Source organism: Poecilia mexicana, unplaced genomic scaffold (genome assembly GCF_051168715.1).
Source record: "Poecilia mexicana isolate PSO_F unplaced genomic scaffold, ASM5116871v1 scaffold_2, whole genome shotgun sequence".
Taxonomy (NCBI): Eukaryota; Metazoa; Chordata; class Actinopteri; order Cyprinodontiformes; family Poeciliidae; genus Poecilia; species Poecilia mexicana.
In genome coordinates this window covers 46995363-47020478 of record NW_028263371.1, presented here as the reverse complement: position 1 = coordinate 47020478, position 25116 = coordinate 46995363, and the positions used below count along the sequence as shown (strand labels likewise).

Here is a 25116-nt window from a genome sequence, read left to right as displayed (position 1 = left end):
TAATTATTACTTCAAATTTTGCTTCACGTGTTCATACGAATCCCTGTTGTGTATACATGATTGCTGTACCGTGTTGTTTTTCAAAAGACTGCAGTAGGAATCCGAGTTCAAGTAAATGCGTCATGAAGGATAATTTGTGTTCCTTTTTGCTTGTCGAAATTTTAGCATTTCCCATCTTAATAGTGTGTGTTCTTTTCAAATTTAACATATATAGGCGTTATGACAAGAAATTTGGAACCTTATATTAGGCCTAACTAATTTATATGACTGCAAAGTAAATTATATCATATTGATGCCGTGCCCTGACAATCGTGGTCAAACGTAAAAGGAAAAGTACAAAAATTCCAAATTTACAATGAGCATTTTAAGGTATCATCAAAAGACAGGCGAAATGAGGAAGGACAAATCTGGAACGTCCGGTCCGTTTTGGAACCGTTGCCATATTGTGAGTGTCACTTTTTTTTTTTTTTTTTTTTTTTTAGATTTAAAGAGTATCGGATAGTAAGACAAGATCTTGGTGACATTGGGGATATCTTTTTTGTATTTCATTTTCCATTAAAAACTTATTATTATTATTATTATTATTATTATTATTATTATTATTATTATTATTATTATTATTATTATTGACTTCTGTCAGCAAAAGTTGAACGAAAACGTCGCCTTTTTTTCCATGATTATATTGGTTATTTGTGAGAACATGCCACTCGCCACTCGTAATATGGCGAACACGCCGACGTACTGTTTTCACTTGGCAATGAAGCCAATGCGGCGTCTGCTCGGGAACTAGCAAGCAAAAAGCCTGCGGAAAGGGCGATGCGCCGTCAGGGCAGGAAGAAAGCGTCTTAGTTTTATGCTGCAAATACTTATTATTTAGTGTGGTTTAGCTAACGTTGTTTAATACGGATTAATTGTGCAATTTTATATCATACTTCTGTGTTGACCATAGCAGGGAAACCAAGAAAGGTAATGTACTTCTATCGTTAACTAATAAGTCATACGCTTGTTATTCAATAATTTAACTCTGCAATAAGAAAATATTTATATACAATGATCGGAACTAACATTTTCATTTTGTATCTGCTGATTTAGCAGGTTATATGCTAACGTTGCCGCAATGTAAACAGCATTTAGGGAATTTAATTTAAAGGCGCGTTTTATTTGAATATAAGATATGTTTTCATCTGTTATTTCTAGATAAACTGTTTATTTTATTTAAAGCTCGGTCATTAGAGAGTTAGCGGTCAGTGTTGTTGCATAAAAACTTACATTCCAAAAAAAAAAAGAAAACGTTTTGAGAACATGCGTTTGGTAGTGGTTCAGTACTGGACATCGGACCCCATTTACACAGTCGAATCATCATAAAGAGCCTGCGTTCAACTTTTGTTAGTTTAAGTAACAATGAACCTAAAAATAACTTTGTGACATGTTTTCCACACAGAGATGTCCAAAAATAGGGAGTAAAAACCTTGTCAATGATTTGTCAGAAACCGTTCTTTGCGTAGGAGTCTGTCCTGTTTTGTTATCCATTAAATAAGTTAGTAAATTATTCATCGGCTTGCCTATGTCTCACACAGGATATTGCACATCTGTACACAGGTTGAGCAAATTACCTTTGACGCACTAGCGTGGTAAACACCATGCCCTGTATTACACAGCTTCGTACAGTGATGGAAGCGAGAACGTTTTTCGAGCTGAATTGGACAGGTGGCCATATTAACGCTCTGTAGCCACAATAAAAAGTGGTGGCAGCATCATGCTGGTTTCTTTTCTTGAGCAAATACAGGAAGCTGGTGGGAGTTGAGCTGTTTTGCAAAGAAATAAAGCCGCTAGAGACATACTACAAAAGCCTTACTGCTGTCATAGCAGGAAAAGATGGTTTCACAAAGTATTGATTTGGGAGCTGAATTTATATGCTCAAAAAACTGTTGAAAATCTATATTTCAATTTCCATCCAGATCAGAATGCTGCTTTTTGTGGTCTATTTAACACACATGCAAAAAAACAAAAACATAAATAAATAAAATGCTTTGAAGTTTTTGCTTGTAATGTGGAAAACTCTTACAAAAATATTGTGTAGCATGCTTTTTCCAGGCACTGTAGATAGCATGCAGAGAACAAAGCTTCAAGGAGATTATATAGGATTAAGGATTATGAATCCACCTTCCTAAACCAAAGATTGTAATGTATTTAGGACCAGATGTGTATGCAGTATGTGACGTATATAAAGAGACCCTTAGTCATTTAAAGATGAACACCTCTTGTGTTGTCCTATCTTACTCAGTGTAGTTCAACTATAAAATATAAGTAAGATAAAAGTACCTTTGCACTGATTTGATACATTTAAATCTTCTTATTTCTGCTGCAGATGGAGGGTTTTAAGAGCAGTGCTCTTGGCCGTGTAACGGTATACTCTATCCAGGGATGTCCACATTGTGTACAGGCTAAAGCTACCCTCAGGTCTTTGGGCGTACCAGTATGTGAAGTGGATGTTGGCCTTCATTCAGAGCTAAGAGTGAAACTGAAGGAGCTTACAGGACGCAGCACAGTACCTCAAATCTTCTTTAATAGCGTCCATGTTGGGGGTAACGACGATCTCCAAAAACTGGTAAGTAGAACAGACATCTATTGAGTCTAGATCTAATTCTATGATCCCGAGAATTGCTCTTTTTTTTGAAGGAAGAACATACATAAGGTCATGGGTCACTTGTTGTGTTTTACAATCACAGGCTACTGAGGAGCTTCAAAGACTGGTGACTCTGGTTAAAGAAGAGCCTCTTTCAGCAAATGCTCCACCGTTACCGGAAAGCAATCCATTTGAGGCTCCAGATGGGGAAATTGATGGACGTAAGCAATTTACTATGAATATATTTGGTGTTTTTGGGATTATTGTTTAACCAAAACAGCATTCTGTTCCAATACTGTTTTTTTTTTTCCTTAATTTTTCCTTTAATGCTTGGTGTGTTGACATATTGATACACAATGCTTTCATATTTTTTCAGAACTGTAAGGAATAAGTTAAGTACCAAAATCTGTGTCAGGTTTGTAATAGCAAATGGATAACTGTCTCAGGAAACAGATTTTGCTGAGTCACCTCTGTTTGAGGATGAGTCTACATCAGTCAGTAGTTATGAAATAGCGCGAACTGATGGGAAGGACATGGTGGTATTTTTACGTAACAGCAGCAGTGTTTGTGTGAGGGCTTTTTTTTCGAGGCCAGACTCGGCTGTGCTTGTTAGCGGTGACACAGGATATTTGATCCTATAAATGAGGCCTGCAGCACCTGGCTGCTGTAGGGGAGTCATTTAAATCTTTGAATTAGGTAGCCGACAGTGTAAATAGTATTTTCATCATGGCGCCACCAGCAACGTTACTCAGATAAATGAAGCTTCCTTCCTTTGGGATTTAAGTTTGCATTCCTAATTACTATGCTATTGCATTTTATGAAATTGCTTTTTTGAATTTCTCTTTGTCATCTAAGTTTTTTTTTTTTTTTTAAACCAAAAACACAATAAATTCGACAAATTCTGATGATGTGTTTTCCACCTGACACAGGAGCCTTCACTCCTTGTAATGTATAGCTTCAGACATCTGTTTCTGTGTGTTTGTAAGTGGCTTTGGGATGTTGCTATTCACAGAACTCAGAGGTGAGAGAGATGAGTTTGCAGACTTGGTTGAGGACCTGAAGCATGCTGGTGTGATTGGCACTCAGAGGAGGGGGCTGACCTTATACAAAAACAGCTTCTCAGGCGTTCAGCTGGTTGACTGGCTGCAAACAAAAGAGGGCATGGGTAAGTTGGGCAACAGAGATTTCTGACGCGCAACATGAAAACGACGAACTTCAAGTCGAAACACTTGTTTAAGTCAAGCTCTGTCAAGCTCTTCACCGTGGACATGTCTGTGCTAGACAGGGCCGAGGCCTGTAATACGGGCCAGGCACTGCTGCAGAAGAAGTTCATGGTCAGTGTGGGAAGGAGGGGAGAGAAGGATGGGTGTTTTGGAGAAGGAAAAGAAACCATGGACACACTATACAGGCTGCTGGAAGATGACCTTCATTCACCTCTGAATGGAGGACAGACAGCCGCCTATGCTCCGAAACAGGGTAGGTCAGGAGAGATGACCGGGATCCAGGCATACACGCTTTGCTTTCTGAGTTGGTGCAGATTCAGATGACTAACTCTCAACTTTCTCTAATGCTTTGTCTTTTGCTGCTGGCTTTGGTGTGTGATCCTTTTGGGTTCATTTAGGTTTGTGTGCTATGCATTGTATGTTTGGGATGGTGAAAGTTAAAGCAAGGGTTACTGACACATCTAATATCGACTTGCCGGAGAAATGAGTCAGTTAGTCAGCTGTGAGGTGTTTTTCATGAAGCACCTCAAAATATGCGCAGCTGTGGAACAAATTTATATTCTGTCACTCAATTAAAACCCAGCTGTAAGAGGTTTTAGCAAAATTACCACAACAGAAAAAGTAACAGGCACTAACAACTCGAGTTGTTGAAACTGTATAAACAGTACACTTATTATGAGTATGATACACTGATCAGGCTTTTCACTTAATATTTTGACTGATTCAGTTATTTTATGCTAAAGACTTATGATTTAGAAACACAAATCAGCTGCAGGATGTTTGACAGAGGTATTAGTTTGAAGTCTAACAAGAAAAGAAGGAGGATTATCCACATTTACACATCAAACAGAAGTCTTTTCAAACCTCTGTCTTGTGTATTTGCTCTGCTTGCTCAATGATTGAAAAATGATATGTTTGCATTAATCCTATTTTTTTAATAAATCATAATTTTGCTGGTGGTGGTGCCATACATTGTTTTGGTTTCTGTGCTGCTTTGTATTTATTCATGTATTTGACTGTTGCGTGTTTAACCAATGAGTGTCTTTTAATGTTCTGCACAGAAAAGTTCATACTCATGGTGTTGGATGTTTTATTTTCTAATAATCTAATTTGTGCCACACAAAGCCTCGCACGACACCAATTGCAAGTTTTTGTGAAACATGAAGTTTATCCTCTATACAGTGAACTTTTTTGTTATGCTACAGTTTAAGTAAAATTAAAAAAAGTTTTTGCAGTGCATATTTTTTGAATGTTTCCATCAAAACAGTTGCTAACTTTACATCTAGTATACAGTACATTTGAACAGTCTCGTTCTTTCTGCCTTCCAGCTGCTGAGCTTTCGTTGCTTTTACGAGAGTTGATTCTGAAGTTGTTCTCGGAGCATCTCTCTGCTGATGGCAAGGTAATGTTCTCAGTGCTCTAGTGTATATGTTTCATTTCTTTACATTTCCTGTTTATATATATATATATATATTTTTTTTTTTTTTTTTTTTTTTTTTCCAAAAAAATTGCATTTGTCCTCTGTGTTGCTCTTGCTTCTACAGTGTGTGGATTATAAAGGGATGTCTGTGGACCCAGCATTTGAACGTTACTGTGAGCTGGCCATTCAGCTCCAGAGGGTGGAGTTGCTCTCACTGAGCCGGGAGGAGAAGCTAGCCTTCTTCATCAACATCTATAACGCCTTAGTTATCCATGGCTACCTGCGCCTGGGGGCCCCTACCAACATGTGGCAGAGATACAAAGTAGGATTACAAAGAAGATGTGCCTCAAAAGCTCTACTGCTATATAGATTTTCTTTATGCAGTGTTTATTCATGCTGGGCTTTGCTAGTTCCTTCCCACTACACACAATGCACTGTTTTTTTTTTTTGTTTGTTTTTTTTGAAGCATCAGCATGTCAGGCTTTTCCACTCTCTACACTATATGTAATGTTTACATTTTACATTTTTCCTTAGATACACAAATGTTGTATTTGGCTATTTTCACATGATATCACATTTTCACATTTCCTTATATTTGATGCAAGTGTAAATTAATTTGCTTCTGTTTTGTAGTTTTTCAACTATGTTAGCTACCTTATTGGAGGTGAAGTCTTCACTTTACAAGACATTGAAAATGGCGTCCTTCGAGGGAACAGAAAGGGGATTGCACAGCTCCGAAAGCCCTTCTCCAAAACGGATCCTCGACTGCAGGTCTCCACACTCACTCACCATCAAAAGCCAGTTTCTTAGCTTCATCAGTGTAACTAAATAGCACTCCTTCTGTCATCCACTAGGTGGCGCTTCCAGATGCTGAGCCCCTGATTCACTTTGCTTTGAACTGTGGTGCAAAGGGCTGCCCCCCGATTAAAACCTACACACCTCAGGTACATAGATGTCAGCTCTTGCTAGGGTCCTACAGCGTGCAGTGATCTGTATTCGTTCTGCGGAACGATGCTGGCAGTAAAAGGAAACATTTCTGATCCGAACACAGGACATAGACAGCCAGCTCCTCACCGCGGCCGAAGCCTTTCTGGAGAACGACGATGCCTGTACGGTTGATTCTGGCAAAAACGAAGTGTGTCTTAGTCAGATATTTAAGTGGTATAAGGCTGACTTTGGAGGCACAGATGAAAAGGTACATTTAAATGCTTTACAGACACATCTTCTGTTTTTGTTTTTTTTTTTTTTCACGTTCACCTTCTCTTACAGCTGCTGAAGTGGGTGCTGGATCATATGGGTGACTCTCCAAAGAAGACCAGCCTGCAGGATGTCCTTTCTGCTGGGAAAACTAAAGTCAGCTTCCTCCCTTACGACTGGAGCTCCAACAGTGCCCACTGAGCGTCCCCACTCTGTGGTTTTACGGCTTCTCATTTTGTCTGCTCAGCTGTGCGTGCTTGAATCCACCGGGGATGGAAGTTTGCACCAAAATAAGATGCTAACATTTTAGCTATAAGGACACGTTTGCACTGCACATCTGATGCGTACTTACATAGAACCCGTGTTCTTGCTTGAGGGTTTTACCGATAGTTCTCACCCTTGATTATAGATGTCATATAATTTTATGTAGCACATTAGAATGTGTGGGCTAACTAAAAATTTGCAGACTCAATCCTTTGTACTCCAGCAGGTTCATTCTTAGCTTAAATAGCACGATACACATTTTATTTTACTAGCTTACTGTTAGAACAAGTGTTACCTGTCTGCATCAGCAACTCAGGAGTAAAATATTACAGCTACGATGAGTCCAGTCTAACACTTTCCACATTCATCGTGTGGTCCATTTAATTCAAATCGACAAGCCATATCCAGCAACAATCTTTATATTTGCAGAGGTTATGTTTTAAATGTAGCAGATTTAAATTGATCAAACCTTGTTCTGCATTTTAATGCCAGATATCTCAAGAGTAAAAGAAGTTAATACTTTTAATACCGATTCTAATGTGTGTATCAAATGAAGGATACCAGTATTTTTAGACTTGCTTTTAACAACTTGATTTATGAACTATGTCAGATGCTGCTGTCAGTTTTTTGATCAGTTGACTTGCAGCAAAATGTTTTTTTTTTTTTATATACCTGTTTCCGGAAGTACCGGTTCGTTCAATCATTAATCAAAAGTTAGAATTTCAAAATTCAATGTTTGGAAAACCAAATAGAAGCTCTCCGAAGTATCTCCCAGTTCAAACTAGAAAACGGCTGCCACCACACAATGTCAAAGTAGCAGGAATCTCCTTTTACTGTGAATGCTTGTGATGTTATTAGCTTGTGCTGCTGATGGAAGCTAGCATCTTAACAATTAGCAAATCACTCTTCTTCACTGGACTTTCCGGATAGATAGAGCACACTCAGATGTAGTGTAACGTTATTCCCAGATCCGACTTAAGCAGCGAGTTGAACACAACATAAGTTTCTTCTTCTTATCCTCATACATGCCTTGATGACCTTCCCCTTGATCCAGGTCTTCCGTTGAAAATTGTAAAAGAGCTACTATTTTTTTTTTTTTTAACTAAAGTGACAAAACTTTAGTAAAAAAAAAAAGTTGGAATGCACTCTGACACTTTGCATGCGGATTGCTAACTTTCTACGCGGTTGAGACATGTTTACTATTTTTCCACAGATGATTCAGTGTTGTCCTACACGGAAACGTTTAGCTGTTTTTTTCTGTAAATTTTTGCTGAAACGAAGGCAAAGTCAGTATAATCTCACCAAGAAATTTTCATTACTTAATGAGATGTGTTTGTACTTTAATTTAATGTGTGCATTTTAGATTTATTTTCAGTGATTTAACTTATTTAGGTATTTATTCTACAAAATTGCAATCCCGGCATTTAATGTAATTTTTACCCACCGTATAATGTTTGTTTGTTTTTTCCCTCTTGTTTTTTTTTTTTCCACTTTGTTATAATTATTTTGCAATTGGATGCATATACAGGTGCTGGTCATAAAATTAGAATATTGTGATAAAGTTCATTATTTTCCATAATGTCATGATAAAAATTAAATTGTCATATATTTTAGATTCATTGCACACCAACTGAAATATTTCAGGTCTTTTATTGTTTTAATTTTGATGATTTTGGCAAACAGCTCATGAAAACCCAAAATCCCTGTCTCAAAAAATTAGAATATTATGAAAAGGTTCTCTGAACGAGCAATAAAAATAATCATCTGAATCAACAAAGTAACTCTAAACACCTGAAAAAGATTCCTGAGGCCTTTAAAAACTCCCAGCCTGGTTCGTTACTCAAAACCGCAATCATGGGTCAGACTGCTGACCTGACTGCTGTCCAGAAGGCCATCACTGACATCCTCAAGCAAGAGGGTGAGAAACAGAAAGAAATTTCTGAACGAATCGGCTGTTTGCAGAGTGTTATATCAAGGCACCTCAGTGGGAAGTCAGTAGGAAGGAAAAAGTGTGGCAGAAAACGCTGCACAACGAGAAGAGGTGACCGGACCCTGAGGAAGATTGTGGAGAAGGGCCGATTCCAGACCAAATTAAATCTTCATCTCCATAAAGCTTTTCAGCAGATGGAAGCATGAAGTGCTCCAAAATCTTCTGATAGCTGCTGCATTGATCCTGCCCTTGATAAAACCCAGTGGACCAACACCAGCAGCTGACATGGCACCCAGACCATCACTGACTGTGGGTACTTGACACTGGACTTCTGGCATTTTGGCATTTCCTTCTCCCCAGTCTTCCTCCAGAGTCTGGCACTTTGATTTCCGAATGACATGCAAAGTTTGCTTTCATCCGAAAAAAGTACTTTGGACCACTGAACAACAGTGGTCCAAAGTGCTGCTTCTCTGTAGCCCAGGTCAGGCGCTTCTGCCGCTGTTTCTGGTTCAAAAGTGGCTTGACCTTTGACCTGGGGAATGCGGCACCTGTAGCCCATTTCCTGCACACGCCTGTGCACAGTGGCTCTGGATGTTTCTACTCCAGACTCAGTCCACTGCTTCCCCCAAGGTCTGGAATCGGCCCTTCTCCACAATCTTCCTCAGGGTCCGGTCACCTCTTCTCGTTGTGCAGCGTTTTCTGCCACACTTTTTCCTTCCTACTGACTTCCCACTGAGGTGCCTTGATATAACACTCTGCAAACAGCCGATTCGTTCAGAAATTTCTTTCTGTTTCTCACCCTCTTGCTTGAGGATGTCAGTGATGGCCTTCTGGACAGCAGTCAGGTCAGCAGTCTGACCCATGATTGCGGTTTTGAGTAACGAACCAGGCTGGGAGTTTTTAAAGGCCTCAGGAATCTTTTTCAGGTGTTTAGAGTTACTTTGTTGATTCAGATGATTATTTTTATTGCTCGTTCAGAGAACCTTTTCATAATATTCTAATTTTTTGAGACAGGGATTTTGGGTTTTCATGAGCTGTTTGCCAAAATCATCAAAATTAAAACAATAAAAGACCTGAAATATTTCAGTTGGTGTGCAATGAATCTAAAATATATGACAATTTAATTTTTATCATGACATTATGGAAAATAATGAACTTTATCACAATATTCTAATTTTATGACCAGCACCTGTACAGTTGTGTTCAAAATAATAGCATCTTCAAAAAGGTAAAGTTTAAAATTCTGAGAATATTTTTATTCAATGCACACAAATGCATTGAAGATACTTCACATTGTATTAAAAAAAAAAAAACATAACCAAAAACACAAAGGTGTGTCAGTCAACAGAAAGGACAAAATTACATTTTTATGTCTTAAGTCTGATATTTACTGTATGAATTAAATAATATCACTGTGCTGCCCTTGTCCCTAAATAAAGCCCAGTTGTTTGCATTCTTTTATTGATTAAACTTCACAATCTTTTCAATTACTTTTTCACTTACAATGAATCAGCAGGATGTTTGTCATGATTGCAGAATCTGTTTATTTTTATTACTTCACTTCGCCCACTGGTAAATAATTTTCCATGGAGAAATCGGCTTTCTTCCAAACGCAGTGATCAATTTGGTTGGTGACGCTGGGCTATTTATTTTGAACACAACTCTACGTACGTTAAGTTTTCTGATACAATTTATTCCTTCATTTAATTTTCCTCAGGTAGACCAAAGCTCAAACTGTATCTGGGCTCTTTATTTTCAGTGCAATGAATGCTTCTTGTGTTGAAGATTTTAAACTGGCTTGTTTTGTCTGCAATACAGAGAATAATTGATTTTTATTTTTTTTAATAACATTATGCACACCCAAAGAAAATGGTTATTTTTGCATGTTATAAATCTGGAATGCCTTTATTGCATGGGATAACGGAAACCCCTCTAACCTTGAATGTTGGCCTGCAGCGGAACTGCTTGTCTCTGCTTTGTTCAATGCCTGTCAACTCACCCTGAAGGGTCTGAAACTGAATTGTGTTGATCTGATCTCGCATTGAACCAGTCATTACCCGTCAGCACGGGTCATCATCATGCTGATGGATAGATCATGTTTGAGAATTCAGTTCAATAAATGAAACAGAGCAGGAAGCCTAGAGGGACAAAGAGGATCTCTGGCTTGCTCTGTAATCAGGTGACTGAGGTTACAGGCTGCTTACAAAGCAGAAGAAAATGTTTGCAAAGAAAATAAGACAATGTGTGTTTTTCCTTGTATTGATGGGGTTTTTTTTTGTAAATCTTTAAAGTACCTCATTTACCAGGACAATGTAATGCAAAAAATCTTTTTAATAAATGATCCCAATGTAAAAAAAAAAAAAAATTCTTCCATACCCTTTCTGGGGGGTTAAAAATCAAGCAATATGTTAAACAGTAAATATGCAATGCTGAATTAAAAATCTATTTATAAATGTTATCTGACTTTTTCATTTTATATAATTTACTCTGAGGTGAATGTAATAATTGAAAAAAAAAAAGTTTTGTGATTTAATATTTATGCATCCAATGATTGGTTAAAGGTAACAATTTCTCAGATCTTCTGCTGATGCACCACTATGTTTTCCTGCTTTTTTACATTCTTGAAATTAAATTTCACGTTTTAGGCTTTTAAATTTTAACCTTGCTGTTTACTAGTACCAAGAAAATTGTTCTACTCTTTTGTCATTTGAACGAGATTCCAGAAAATGTGTCCGCATGTTCTCCAGCTGTATTTAGGATAGACTGACACAATGCTCCTCCTGCATAATATGCCGCTGCACACTGCCAGCCAGCCTGCTGAAGGAAGGCTGCCCCACGCTGGTTTTGCTAGTTGTGGTGTGAAAAGGAGTACAATACTTCACCCACATTAACGTAATGCTACTTAATAATTAGCTGCACGATGCTCGTCAAGCAGCCTCTAACAAAAATAGTCTGCCAGCTATCTAATATTAACCTATAGCACAATAAAAAGTATATTATGTACTTTTTTATTCTTTTGGAAATAGTATATTTTTACTGAAGGTCATACAAATCTCATACTAAGAGTGAGCACCACTCACTTTATTGAAGTGAATCAAAGAAAGCACAATTACTGTTCTCATAGATTAACCATTCAGAATATTTCACAATTTGTTTATTTAAAGAAATTGAAGCACGTCTTAAGAAAAATATATGGATCAATATTACATTTACAAAACAGCTATTAACATTTGTACATATAAATAAGATTTGAATGCAGTCCTATTGAGTCACACCATAAAAAGTTAAAAGAAAAAAAAAAGTCTTTGTTTTAAGTTCAAAGTGAAATTCTACAAAGTAAGAATCTGAGCCTCAACTTTGAAATAACACCAATTTCTACACCGATTCTGTCTTGGCACAAAGACAACTGGTTTTATTAATAAAAAAAACCCTAATTTTATTCCCATTATCAAAAAACTACTCAACAAAAGTTATGACCTTCATGTTCAACCATGGAAACACATTGTAGGTCTTTAAAATTTGCTGTATTTGGCAACAGTTTGAAGGATTCATCCATGGTCTACCCGCCTATCCATGCAGCATGGCGGGGGCGGTTAGTGCCCACCTCCTGACCTCCTTAGGCCAGAGGCGGGACAGTTCACCAGTCCATCACAGGGCAACAGTAACATACAAGACAAACAAACATGCATGCACACACTCATACCCAAGGACAGTTTTAGGAAAAAAAACAAACAGCCATGAGGAAGCTGGAGTTTTGGAGAAAACCCGCACGGAGGGAAAACATGCAAGCTGTGTGCAGAAAGAACCCTCTCTGGGATTCAAACCTGGGTCCTCATGTTGCAAGGCAACAGTAATAACTGTAATAGTTTAAAAATGTCAGATCAAGACATCGATGAGTTTTCAATTTAAATTAGTAATGTTAAAAACGGGGCACACATTTATGGAAGACATTTTCTTAACCATTGAATATCTACACAGTGCCAGCGAGTTAAAAGATGATCAAACCCATAGATCAACCTTCCAATAAATCTGAATATCAGTGAAAATTAATCTTGTTGACTTATGCTGGACTGATGGAGAAATTAATACAAACGAAACTCTGATCAAATATTGACTGCACTTTAAAATCCACCTACATTTTCAGTAGGTGGATATTAAAAGGATTAGAAATCTTATTTTAAAGTTGTAATATTCAATTTCTGAGAAACTTGTGTTTTGATTAGCTGTAAGCCATAACTGTGAAGACAAACAGAAATGCTTGAAATACATCATAGCACTTTCTGTAATGAATCTATGTGAGCTCCTATATTAAACTATTTAAATTCATAATTCAATGATATTTAAAATTAGTGAGCTGTAACCATCATTTTGAGCAACTCCACAGATGTGGACATAACCTTTGAAAAACTCCCCAACGAGGCCTTCATATGCTTGAAATTATTATTTAAATTAATGTAGACTTTACACAATTATTATGCAAGTAATTATTTTGACAGTTTTACTTTTATACACTTTTTCCACCTTCAAACAGTATCAACTGTATTGCTTATTGAATGCAAGTATGTAAGGTGATTCGTATGTCTGTAATTAAGGAGCATGTTCTTCTTCAGCGCCGTCTGAAACGGTACAGATAAGAGCAGCCAGCAAATTTGAAGAAAATTTATTTTTTTTATGCAGGATGATGCTTCACTGCTATGCGGCTGACAAATGTCATAAAGATAAAAAATAATAATATGGCTTTCTTCCTCACCTAAACTAAACACTTAAAAATCTTGGGGGCTCTTATGTCATTACTGATAATTAATAAAATGAATAGAAAATATTCTAATTACTTTTGCCCTTTTAGTCTCTGAAGTACTCAGGTTTGTAACTGCTCAAGATTCATATTAAGACTCAAAATTATAGCTTGCATAATAATTGTAACTAGTATAAATTAATTTAAATAAAATCAAAATCAGAGTTTGTTGTTTGATTAAATGTAATACAAGTACATAAGCTGCATCCTTTAAATTATTGCTCGATTCAGAATTAACTACACATTTTGTTGCTGATCTCCTGCTGTGGATATGAAAACGAGACAAAAGAAAACAATAATTCACAGCTCGTCTTCAAACACAATCGGTTTATGAATGGAGTTAAGTGGTTTTGTGCCATGATGTTCTGATCAGTGAACCAACGAGGCTAACTCTCATCGTCTGAATCAAAACCAAACAGAGAGGAGCAGGTGTTGCGGCCTTCGTGCGTTTGTAATTCCTCCAGCGTGCTGAAGGAGGACAGACATTTGCCGCAGCGATGTCGGACCTTCTGGTCCGGGACGACCACGTTCTCCTTTGCCTTTTCTGCAGCCAGCTCTCTCATCTTCTTCTTGTTGACGTATTTTTTTACAGACTGCTGATCAGCGGAACTCCTCTTCCGCATTGAAAGCACCGATTCGTCCAAGTAGGTGGAGGGCGGCGGTCGGACAAAGGGGGTTTTTACGAACTGGGCGTAGGCGGGATCTTCGGGTTTAAAGGTCTTGTGCTCCGTGATGTGCGGCTCTGCTATGTTCTTCTGGACTCCCTCAGCCAGAGTGGAGATATCTTGGTACTCTCTGATATTTATGACGTCCCAGTTGATCGGTTTTTTTTGAGGTTTCTTTTTAGGGGTTTTCGCAGCACCAGTTGCAGCCTTGGATTCCTCTGGGTCAAGTTTTGTCACTTCCTCAAATCCATTGATTGAGGGTTTATCTTGTACGATTTCAGGGCTAAATGTTGTTGCTGGTGGCCAGTTATCATATGTAGCTAAATCCTGGATGTTGTCTAGGCTAGTTTCCCCGTCTTCAGTTTTGATTTTTTCAGGAGTAGGACTCATTTGGCTTTGGGACTTTTTATTCTGAAGCCAAATTTCTTCAATTTTTACCCTCTGCTTCCATGGAGCTTCTTTGCTCACCTCGTCTTTCGGGTTGGCTCCAAGGTCGAGCTCTTTCCTCTGTGGCACCGGGATGTAATGTCTCCATTCGTGGTCGGAAAGACCCTGAAAACATGAGAAGATCTTCTCACAGTCTGGGAATGAACACTGAGGTCTGAAGGGCTGGTGGGTGTTGATGTGGTCCTTTAACTCTGGCTGTGTTGCAAAGCGCTGTTTACAGTCTAGGTGGTAGCAGAAGAACGGCAGAGGATCATCGTGGAGCTTCATGTGGTGCTTATACTGATCCAGGAACTGCATGTGCCTGTCAGAGGAAACAGAGGTTTCAAAAAAACAGGAGAACATTTTGAGTCCTTAAACACAACAGTGAGATCTGGAAATGTTTCATATTTGACGTGTGAAGATCTGAAAGTGAAGAATAAAGATTGTGCCCAATGGAGTTTACCTCAAATAAATTAAATTTTTCATAAACACAATACTGTGAAAAACAGCTCTTAAATTTCACATTTCGTCATCTTTGTATAATTTATTAATTGTTTCCACACAAATTTCAATGTTAGAGATAAAACTGCTTGTCTTTATTAAGGGAAAATAACTATCCACATCAATCTGGCCCTATGACGTTTTCTGCCAAAAAAAAAAAGAAGTTAGTTTTTTTTTTTTTTGTTTTTTTTTTTTAGAAAACAAACTGTTAAGAAACCAATCTGTTAATTTGCATGATAACAAATTTAGATCTTTTTTTTTTTTTAAACTAGAACTTTTGGATTTTGGTTCTTACCTGACACAGAAGCAGCACTTGTGTTTGGACCAAATGTAAGTCTTCTCCAGAACCTTCTCTTCACCAAGATGGCATTTGATGGCATGCCTCGTCAGCGAGCTGTTCAGTTTCAAGAAAACTCGATCGCAGACGTCTGACGGGCACAAGGGATACGTGTAATCCACACTGCAACCGTTCTCCCCCACTGGGGCCTCCTGGCCCTCTCCCCCCTCCTCCTCCTTTATCGAAGCCACATTCTTTATTATCACCAGACCGTCTGTAATGACAACTTGCTCATCTGTGAATTCAATCTGGTTAATCTCTGCGCTCGGGTTTTTGCTTCTTTTATTAAACATAGCCGTCTTCTTGAGCAAGACGCGGATATTTCTGATGATCCGTTCCTCCCTGTTCAGGATCAACACCTGCTTTTTGGATTTGGATTTAGGTTTCTGTTCAGAAGTTTCATTTTCGGCGACGGGCATCTCGATTTCTTTATCGGGCGGGTGCTCTTTTTCCATGATTCCATTAGTAGGTGAATTCTCCTGCATTTGCTCCACGTTTGGTTTGTGATTTGACATTTCATTAATGTGTTCGAGAATATGCTTTTTGGCCAGAGGCAGAAGCTTGAAGCGTTTTCCACAGAGAATGCATTTTAGTTTCCTATTCTTTAAATGTGAGAATGCGTGCCTCATCACATTCAAACCCTTGAACGTTTTACGGCAGATCTTGCAGGTATAACTTAAGTGGCCGTACTGTTGAGTCCGCAGCAATTTCTCCCGCCATGTTTTTATGGGTTTTATCTGGACAAAGACACAAAGAAGCAAAACGTAGAGGTCAATTATAATCTTATACAAAACAATATGAGAAGCTGCTCCATCATCAAAACATTTTTATCTGATTTTGCTCAATTTTCTCCCAACAGCACACAAAACAAGCCGTATAATATACTCCAATGGACAAATTGATACAATTGCTGTTTTCTGCATCAGTCTGCGTCTTCACCAATGGATACCACCGGTTCATACTCACTCACTGAAATTTCATTCTTACATTTCCTACCTCAAAACAAACCACTAAGATTCCAATTGGAGATTCCATATTTTCTATACAGGGAAAGTCTTAGAAGTATTCAAATTTTAAACTTAATTTTATATTCATTTCTAAAAAAAATTTCCATTACTTTTGCTGATAAAATAAGAAATTATGCCCTCTGACCAAATCGGAACAACTCAGAGCGACCACCACGTCATAAAACAACATTTCCTTACGGTAGACAATAAGTAGAAAGAAAGAAAACAAAAACTGCTTCATCAGCGCTCAAAGTGGGTATCCAGACTTAGTGTAGCAGAAAGCTCGGTTTTGCTCTTACAGGTGGTCGAGTACCTCATGCAGTAAACTCTCTCCAGCGGGAGTCAGACCCGTTTCCTCCAAGCTCAGATTGTAAATGAGCCTCACAAGCAAAAAGCTTGAATTGGCTCCAGTCAGGGCAGAAAATGACTGGGTTTCTGTTTTTCTGCACAATAAAAGCAATGCTAATTGTTTCACTAAAACTTCATTAGAAATGTAGGTTTTTAAGTTCGTAAGACCAAAGGCTTAGACACTAAATTTCTATATTTATGAAAGTAATGTGATTTCATAATCAAGCGAATCCATGTCAAAGTCATGGGAAAAATATCAAATGAAAACGATAGATTAAAAAAATAAATAAATAAAAATCAACATAAGAATGGTCAACTAGTCAAAATGAATTGCTCTTCAAGCAGAAACTAATCTTATCCTGCACGATGTTGATTTCTGATTTTCTCATCTGACCTGTAGATTTCGACCGATTCAAAACAAAAGAGGAAAATGTTTATTTGATAGAATAAATTAAAAAGAAAAAGTAGAGACTTCTAGATCAGCCTGATAGACACAAAGCATCCGATGCCAACCATCTAATTTTTATTACATTCACAGTGAAAGCTGTTAATTGATGAACTAAAGTGAGAAATTCGATTTCATCAGAAACTAGCCTGCCTGTCACCAATCAGAGCTGATGAAGGGCAAAACAGAACCGAGTGACTTTTGAATCTCTATTACAAAGTTATTATTTAGATTTCCAAAACTGGCAGCAATGTGGAGTGATGCAGAGTTACGGTAACGATACCCTATTATTAGAACAAGTAAATAAAAAAACTGACCTCAGTTTCTGGTTCTTCTGTTTCCACATCGGACTCCTGCTTTATGTTACCATTAACCTCATCAGATGGCTTCAGTTCTGGAGGTTTTGGTTCTTCACCTTCAGCATCTCTAGACAGGAGGGAGTAATTGTGTAGCAACTCAACTGGATTATCCAATAACTCAAAGACGGGACCATCGAGCTCGGGGTCAGCTTCGACAGCAACGGCAGCAGCAGCTTGGGGCTCGCTCGGTAGATCTTCACAAAGTTTCGATTCCAAACATGTTTGAGGTTGTTCACCGAGACTGGAACCAATAACCATACTTGAGTCTTTGTTGTTTTCCATAAGTTCATTCAGATGCTGAACTACCTCTTCCGTGTGTTTACCAAAGCTTGAAGGGATATCATCCAAATCAGGTACAACTTCCCGTTTGTCTTCTGTTTCCGTTTCCACCTCAACTCCACATGTATCCTCTGTGAGGTGAAGTTCATTGTCAGGGAAAGATAACTCCAGCTTCGGTAAAGGCTTCCTTCCTCGCTTTTTACCACCAACTCTGATAACCGTAAACGTCTGGACTTGCTCCGTCTTTGGAAGACCCTGCAACCATCTCTTCTTCCGACCCCTTCTTTTAAAAATCTGGTTCTTAACACTTCGGGACAAGCATTCTCTCTTGTGGTTTGAAGGAAGTATCACAGAGGCAGAGTTCCCCACTTTTATTTGGGTGCATCTCAGAGAGTACATGGGTTTACTACTCAGAGAAGTGGGTTTGAGATTGTATTTAAATTCCGGATCATCAACAAAGTCAAGCTCATCGTCTGACAAAGGTTGCTTCAATCTCTTCCATTTCCTCCTCCTTAGATGAACATGGCCTCGTGGAACACACTTCGTTTCTGATTTAACCACAACCGGGATAACAGGAAGGCCTTCGCTCTCAGTTGGACCTGGCATGCTGAGGCATGAATTGAGACATAGGGTGCACGACTCATTCACGCAGTTATTCGGTAAGAGATATTGACTAGATTCCTTTTCCTCTTCCGCCTTCATCTCGTCGAGAACGGCGTCCTTCATGACCTTATCGCTGATCAACTCTAAGCAGTGAGTCCTGAGTGTGAGCAGGTTCCAGAACTCAGGGTCAAAGCACAGCCGCTCTTTCAGCATCTGGAAAGGGAGAGATATTGTTAAAACGTCTTAATTACAAATACTTTGCAATTTGTTCTTTTAATTATATTTGCTGTAATTAAAAAAATATTCCAATCTTACAGTTTTCAAATGATGAATTTATTCACTGAGGAGAAAAAAAAACTTGATGGCTGAAAGAGGCCAAATGGGTCAAACCGTTTGTGGTACCTTGCACTAAGACTAACATCGATGCAGAGCGACTTTCACCAATTGTTCTTTGCAGCAATAATCTCAAATCAGTCACATTCCAAGGGTTTTTGAAAACAAACCTGATACTTCAAACTTTAAGAATATTTTTGAAACTTTGAGAGGCAGATGTGACGTCTTGCTTCGTTTCACTGTAATGCAGCGTAACTCAAGTGTCCTTGAGCTAACGCTGAGTCTGACTTGTCTCGGAAGAAAGAGCAATGAACTGGGAATGGCATCACACCTGAGTTGTCACACTCACCTGTTATTGCTAGAAGTCAGAAAACAGTAGGATTTTCCATTTGCTCTAGTGAAAACTATTGTTAGTAATACAATTTAATAATATATTTCTCTCCATTTTATGCATTCAAAACACAAACATCAGCATCACCATAAAGCTTATGATAAAAAGGACTAAACTTTCCTACTGGACAGCTACATTGACCGTAGATTCAGAAAACTCAGGGGACCAACACAACATGGCACCGCAAACCATCACTGCCAGCAACGTGGAGTATGTGCCTCTCCACTCTGCCTCCAAATGAAACGTTAACTTTAGTTTTAGCTGAAAAGAACCACTATGCAAAAGCCCAGTTCTTTCTCTCCTTAACCCAGGTAGGACGAGGAACGTGGCTCCTGACTCCGGCCTCCGTGAACTGCGCTTGAAGCTCCCCCAAATTCTTAAAAAGAAGTTTCTTTACATTCCTTTCAAGGCTGCATCTACTGATGCACCTTCTCCCAACACATTTTTTGAGTTAATAAGCTGATTAGAGTTTAATATTTAACTTTTTCACAATATTAAAATGTTCTGAAACAAAACTTTGCATTTTTATCATCTTTAACCATAATTATCAAAACTACAAGAAACAAAGGCTTGATATATTTCAGTCTGTGTGTAATGAACCCATTTATGAAGTGAGTAAAAAAACTAAATACTGTACTTTCTGAAAATGCCATAATGCCTTTAGATGCATGTCTTGTTATTAATATTTTAGATACCAACCTGCAGAATATGGAAGCGAACATTGGTCCGGAGAGGGTTGCTGTGAGGATGTTGCTCCTGATCTGGATGCCTGTAAAGAAGACACACAGTCCGGTACGCCTCCAGGCTTCGCTCCTGGCAAAAGACCAGCAGGGAACACGCGCGACAGATCTCCAGGTCATGAGGCAGCAGGAAGGCAATGGTCTTGCAGACAAGTGAGCGGGTTACAGTGTCACTCTGCATATCACAGAGCTGCAATGCCCTGCCACAGAGCTCAACGGCAACCTCAACTCCCTCACCGCCGAGCTATACAAATGAGAAGAAACACCAGTGGAAAAAAGATGAGCCCAACGTTGAGTAAGAAAATCAAATGAGTCAGGACAAGATGGAAGAGTGTCAAAACTTTGTGTGAAAGTGTGGTAAGAATTAAAAAGACTGGGGGCGGGGGGATGAAATGGTCCTTACGGCTCTAAGCTGATGATGAGTTGACATTATTACCTCAGTGAGCAGCTTGATGAAGGGGAAGATGGCTCTGACGTTGGTGGCAGATGAAGCGAGTTCTGAACACTCAGCCAGGAAGCCTTGACGGGAGGGATAGGCCCTCAGATGCAATCTACTCCAGATAAAGACGAGGTCCCTGCAGGAAGGTGAACATGGTCAACTACATCTACTCCAGGTATGCAGCCATGGACACACATGGCTACATATTTACAAATTAGCCTCATCGTACAGCTTATAGCACTTTGAGATTTAAATCATGGCAGTCAAAGAGAACATTCTAAAATGTGTAAGCCCACTTCCTACCAACAGACCAGAGCAAGTTCAACAACATATTGGCAGTGAATATTATAGAAGGATTGTTGTTTGACTGTTAATGTGTTACAAATGAACAACTACAACGAAACCTCAAAGTTATGTATATAAAAAAAAGGATCTGCTAATAAAAAAGTAATCCTACATGCAAGTATTTAATACTTCTTTCTGCTGGTGTCAGATTGAAGAGAGGACATGTTAATTTGCCAGAACATCAAAGCAGCAACAACTGTGGAAAATCAGAAGCTCCTACGAATTTTGAAATCTGAATATGTGTGAATATTAAAAATATTTAAAATGAATTTATCAACAGAGAGTTTATGGCTAATTTTCAAGGGACAAAATGTCTTGTTGATGCTCTACATTACATGTCTAGGAATGTCACACTTACCATATGTAATACATGTCCCCTTTGTGCAGCTGCCGAGTGAGGAAAGCTTTACACAGCGACAACAAAAGCTCGTCTTTTTCCACGCTCTCAGTGTTGCAGATTATCTCGACTGCATCACGGCCGTCTATTTCTGCCATCTGGGGAGCAAAAAAAACATTGCATCATAAATGTACAGTCACAGCCGATAACACTAAAATGTGTCATTTGTATTGGAATGCAGAGAAACAAACTTCTCTGCTGGAGAAACTGCTGAAATATACTTAAAATATTTTGAGTAATAAATACAAAATAAAAGATAGACATTTCAGGCAAATAAAGGAAAACACACACACACACACACAAAAACAAAGAGTTTTTGCCATTATTAACTGCTTCAAAGTGCAACAACAGCCTTACCTCCTTCTGAAGGTTTTCATACAGAGAGGCCTTGTAGAGGCACGTCAGGTAGGCCTGATGGAAGTAAAGATGCTTCCCAGTCTCCTGGTTTTCCAGACAGCTTTTAGAAAGAGCCATGGCCTCCTGCATCCGCTCACAGGCCTGCAGATATCGAACGCGCAGCTCCAAAAAGATAGGCAATTCTGTACTGAAGTAGTCATCAACTGCACAGACGGAGAGCACATCAGTTAGACGGACTGTTTCTGTAACGCTGCAAGCCAACAAACTTCAACCAAAATGACACCCGATCCTGCTAAGATTTAACTAGATGTCAATAATTTTACAGATCCAACTTTTTTTTTTTTTTTTTTTGTAAAATACAGTCCGTTAGACAACATCCAGGTCAACAGACGTCTTTAATATAGTCAAGTTTTCATATACTTTGAATGGTACAAAATATCTCTTGACATCAAAAGAAACAGACAGAAGAAACTGCAGAATCATTGCTATTAATGAGCGAGAAGAGCAGGACTTATCAATGCCAGTATAATAATAAAATATAGCATTTTATTATGCTGCACTTCAAAGCCAAAGACTGTGAGCATATGAAGCTTGTTGACTTTAATGTAGGACCAGGCTGGAGGAAATGCTTCATCTTGGCTATAAAAAGTTTTAAATGGGCATATCACTAATTAAAGCAGCATCTTTTCCCAGTAACGACCACCATTGCCCCAGTAATTTATGTTAACTGAGAAAATCTATCAAGGTCGGTCAGTTTTAACAACAGTTTGATTAGAGTCATTTTTTTTAAACATTATTTCACTTCCTAATGCAGTGTACGTCTACCTTCTCTCTGTGGCACTTCTCCCTCTTTCAGAATTCTCTGCAACACTGAATTCTCCCACGGACCTCCACCTTTGATAACCTGCTTCACATGATGAAGATAGATGTTCCTGTGCCTCAAAAGTTTCAAGTGGCATTCCTACAACAACAACAAAAATCACTATAAGTCAGAGCACTACTCGGTTTCATTTAAAAAGCTAGATAAGCTTTTGGAAAGTTCACATCTGAAAAGTTTTTCATAGTTTAAGTCGGTTGTGTTGTTTAATGCTTGAAAAGAAGTGGCTGGAGCTGGATGCTCTGGCTATTTACAGCGTGCAATAGCCAGAGCAATTGAGCAAATAAAGTAATCAGACGTTTCGATACCTGAAAACAATCAAGGATGTTTTTCAAAGGCTCCTCCACAAATTCCTCCCTGCTAAAGAACAGCATCAGCTCAAAGAAGCTCCTGCAAGAGAAAAGGACTGACATAAGGCCAACAATATGAATAACAACCCACCTCAGCTTAGTTCATAGTTTGCACATTCCTCTGAATTTCAGTATACCAACTTTAATAACTGCAGTGTGTTTTTATTCTTATGCAGTAAAGTTGCCCTTACAGTACAGTCTTTTATTTAGCTTTTTGTTGATACGTTTTAACATCTGCAGGCCTGAACTTGCCTGTCACTGAAACATGAACCTTCCAATAATGTCCATGGATTTCACATGGACATTAATTTCTTGCAGTGACAGTATCTAAAACAGATTCCAACGGTACTCACAAGGCCAGACTGCTGAGGACATACTGGACGTGCTGACAGTCATCAGGAAAGGCAGATGTGGCTTTGGTAAAATTGCAGAGAGCAGTCCGCAGCACCTTGAGTTGAGGCAGAGGAACATGCCACTGGGCTGTGTACTCCTCCACCAACTGTGCAGGAAGAACAAAGGTAATTAATCCACACCAAAAACACAGAAATGCCCGATAAGTTAACTTCAGTTACCATCTCTTTGGTATTCTTTCCTAGGTCTAACATTTCTCCAGGAATATCTCGTAAACATTGACATACAGTGCAGGATTGTGCATAAGCATGCAAACACATACGATTTATCACAGGCACATGGTGTACCACTGATCAAAATATCATCTAATAAAATAAAACGATATGAAGTGCAATTAAGTGTGCAACTTCAAAGTTGTTTCTTTTTCCCAAACATGAGGCGTGTCTCTATTGTAGCACTGTAATAAATCACAAAGAACATCACATTTGTCGTTACTGACTGAAGGAAACCTGGTGCCTTCGGCTTGGGGAAAGATACTGAATATTTCGTTTCCGGTGATATTTGAAATATAAAGCTTTGATTTTGGATCTTCTTGACTTTATTAATAATGACAGGTAACGTCAACTCATAACGTTCACCACGCTGTGTACACGCAAACCTTGTTTCGCTTCTCACTCTCACTATTCTGTTAGCTTAGCTTAACTGAAAAGCTACACAGTTAAGCAATTTTCAAACATCAAATAATGAACACTGTTTTTTATACAGTTTCAAAGGCACACTTCTGTTTTTATCTTTAGGAACTGGCTATTCGTGTGAGTTCCTGATTACCTACGGCGACACAAATAGAGCTAGTCTGGAGGCTATCGGGAGCTACAAAAGCTAGGAATGTTAGCACAAAACAAACTCTAATTTTGTCGAAACAGTTTTTTCCAACACACCTCACAAAACTCAGAGCAGTAGTCCTTGCTGTTTAGAGACGATTCGTCCCTGCAGTGTCTAAGACACAGTGAATCCAGAGCTAATTCAAGCCCGTCAGTTTCCAAATCACTTTCGTTGTCCGCCATACTGTATGCTTTATCCAGCGCATAGACAAGGTTGCCAGGTTTGTCCCACATTATCCACCGCATGAGCGTTCCTTATAGAGGCACTGCGAATCTGGCAACCGACTTTATTGTGAAAATGCTGATTAAACAATTAAGTGGTAAAATATTTTGAACATTTGTTAGAACTGTCAATTTTCTAACTCTAGGTAGTCGTTTTATTCTAAGAAACAACATAAAGCCTTTATAAATGAATAAACTAAAATGTTAATAACACATGACTACTCACGCATACTACATTTTTTCAAAACTGAGGTTTGGTTTTGTGATCTACAGGTGAACATTCACCCCATAGTGTGCTTGAAAGTTCCAACCCATGTATTCTTGTATACTTTCCATATGCATCAAACAGGAAACGGCCACTGTTAAAATACAGTATGCATTGAAATATGGGTTGCAGCAGTGGTACTGAAGGTGGCAGCACCCAAGGAGGATGCAGATATGAGGGAGGACAAAACAGTTCCGAAAAAGAGAGAGAGAAATTAAAATGAGGAAGTACCTTTCTTTTCCTTAGCAAAAAGATCCCTTGGGATGAGATGTCAGACTTCACTTAAGATGCAGATGCAAATTAAAGCAGAAAGAGGTCATCTCCAATGTTCTTTTTATATTGGGTTTTAAAATACAAATGTTTCTGAATAAATGAGACAGGTTTTGTCCTTTAGTGTAACATTTTAACTGTTCACTTTAATACGGGTTGTTGTATGTAAAGATCTGGGAAAAAAAGGTCTTTATGACCACAATGTATTGCTACTAAAAATGTAAAAGATAAAATTCCAAAATAATAATAAGACCTTAAATTTTTTTAAAAGTTTCCAAAAAAAATATTGCATTTGGGCCATTATTGAATTCACTGATTCAATTACTGTGCTTGCAGGTTAGTTTATTGATCTTTTAAAAAACACACCTGAAAAATATAAGCAAATTGTATATATGTATGAATATATATAACGTTTATATATTATGGAACAAGTTGTAAATTTATATCCTGGTGGAGACTCAGGTAAATCGAAG

General features: G+C 38.4%; 2 protein-coding genes across 2 annotated transcripts; one reads left to right on the top strand and one right to left on the bottom strand.

Moving 5' to 3' along the window:
- Positions 1–46: 46 nt before the first annotated feature.
- On the top strand, positions 47–11118 carry LOC106905368 (uncharacterized). Its single transcript, XM_014970169.2, has 12 exons — positions 47–966; positions 2369–2608; positions 2730–2847; positions 3639–3791; positions 3908–4102; positions 5178–5251; positions 5394–5591; positions 5903–6040; positions 6124–6213; positions 6321–6464; positions 6539–8258; positions 9858–11118. Exons 2-11 carry the CDS (start codon positions 2369–2371, stop codon positions 6665–6667), a joined length of 1479 nt encoding a protein of 492 aa, XP_014825655.2. The 5' UTR covers positions 47–966; the 3' UTR covers positions 6668–8258; positions 9858–11118.
- Positions 11119–11719: 601 nt separating this feature from the next.
- Positions 11720–24132, bottom strand: znf654 (zinc finger protein 654). The gene is made up of 11 exons (XM_014970168.2): positions 23944–24132; positions 23008–23153; positions 22613–22694; positions 22253–22388; positions 21428–21630; positions 21032–21168; positions 20326–20464; positions 19849–20133; positions 17502–18638; positions 15343–16121; positions 11720–14868 (listed from the first exon to the last, which is right to left on the bottom strand). The coding sequence occupies exons 1-11, from the start codon at positions 24130–24132 to the stop codon at positions 13842–13844; spliced, it is 4260 nt and encodes a 1419-aa protein (XP_014825654.2). The 3' UTR covers positions 11720–13841.
- Between the last annotated feature and the right edge of the window lie 984 nt (positions 24133–25116).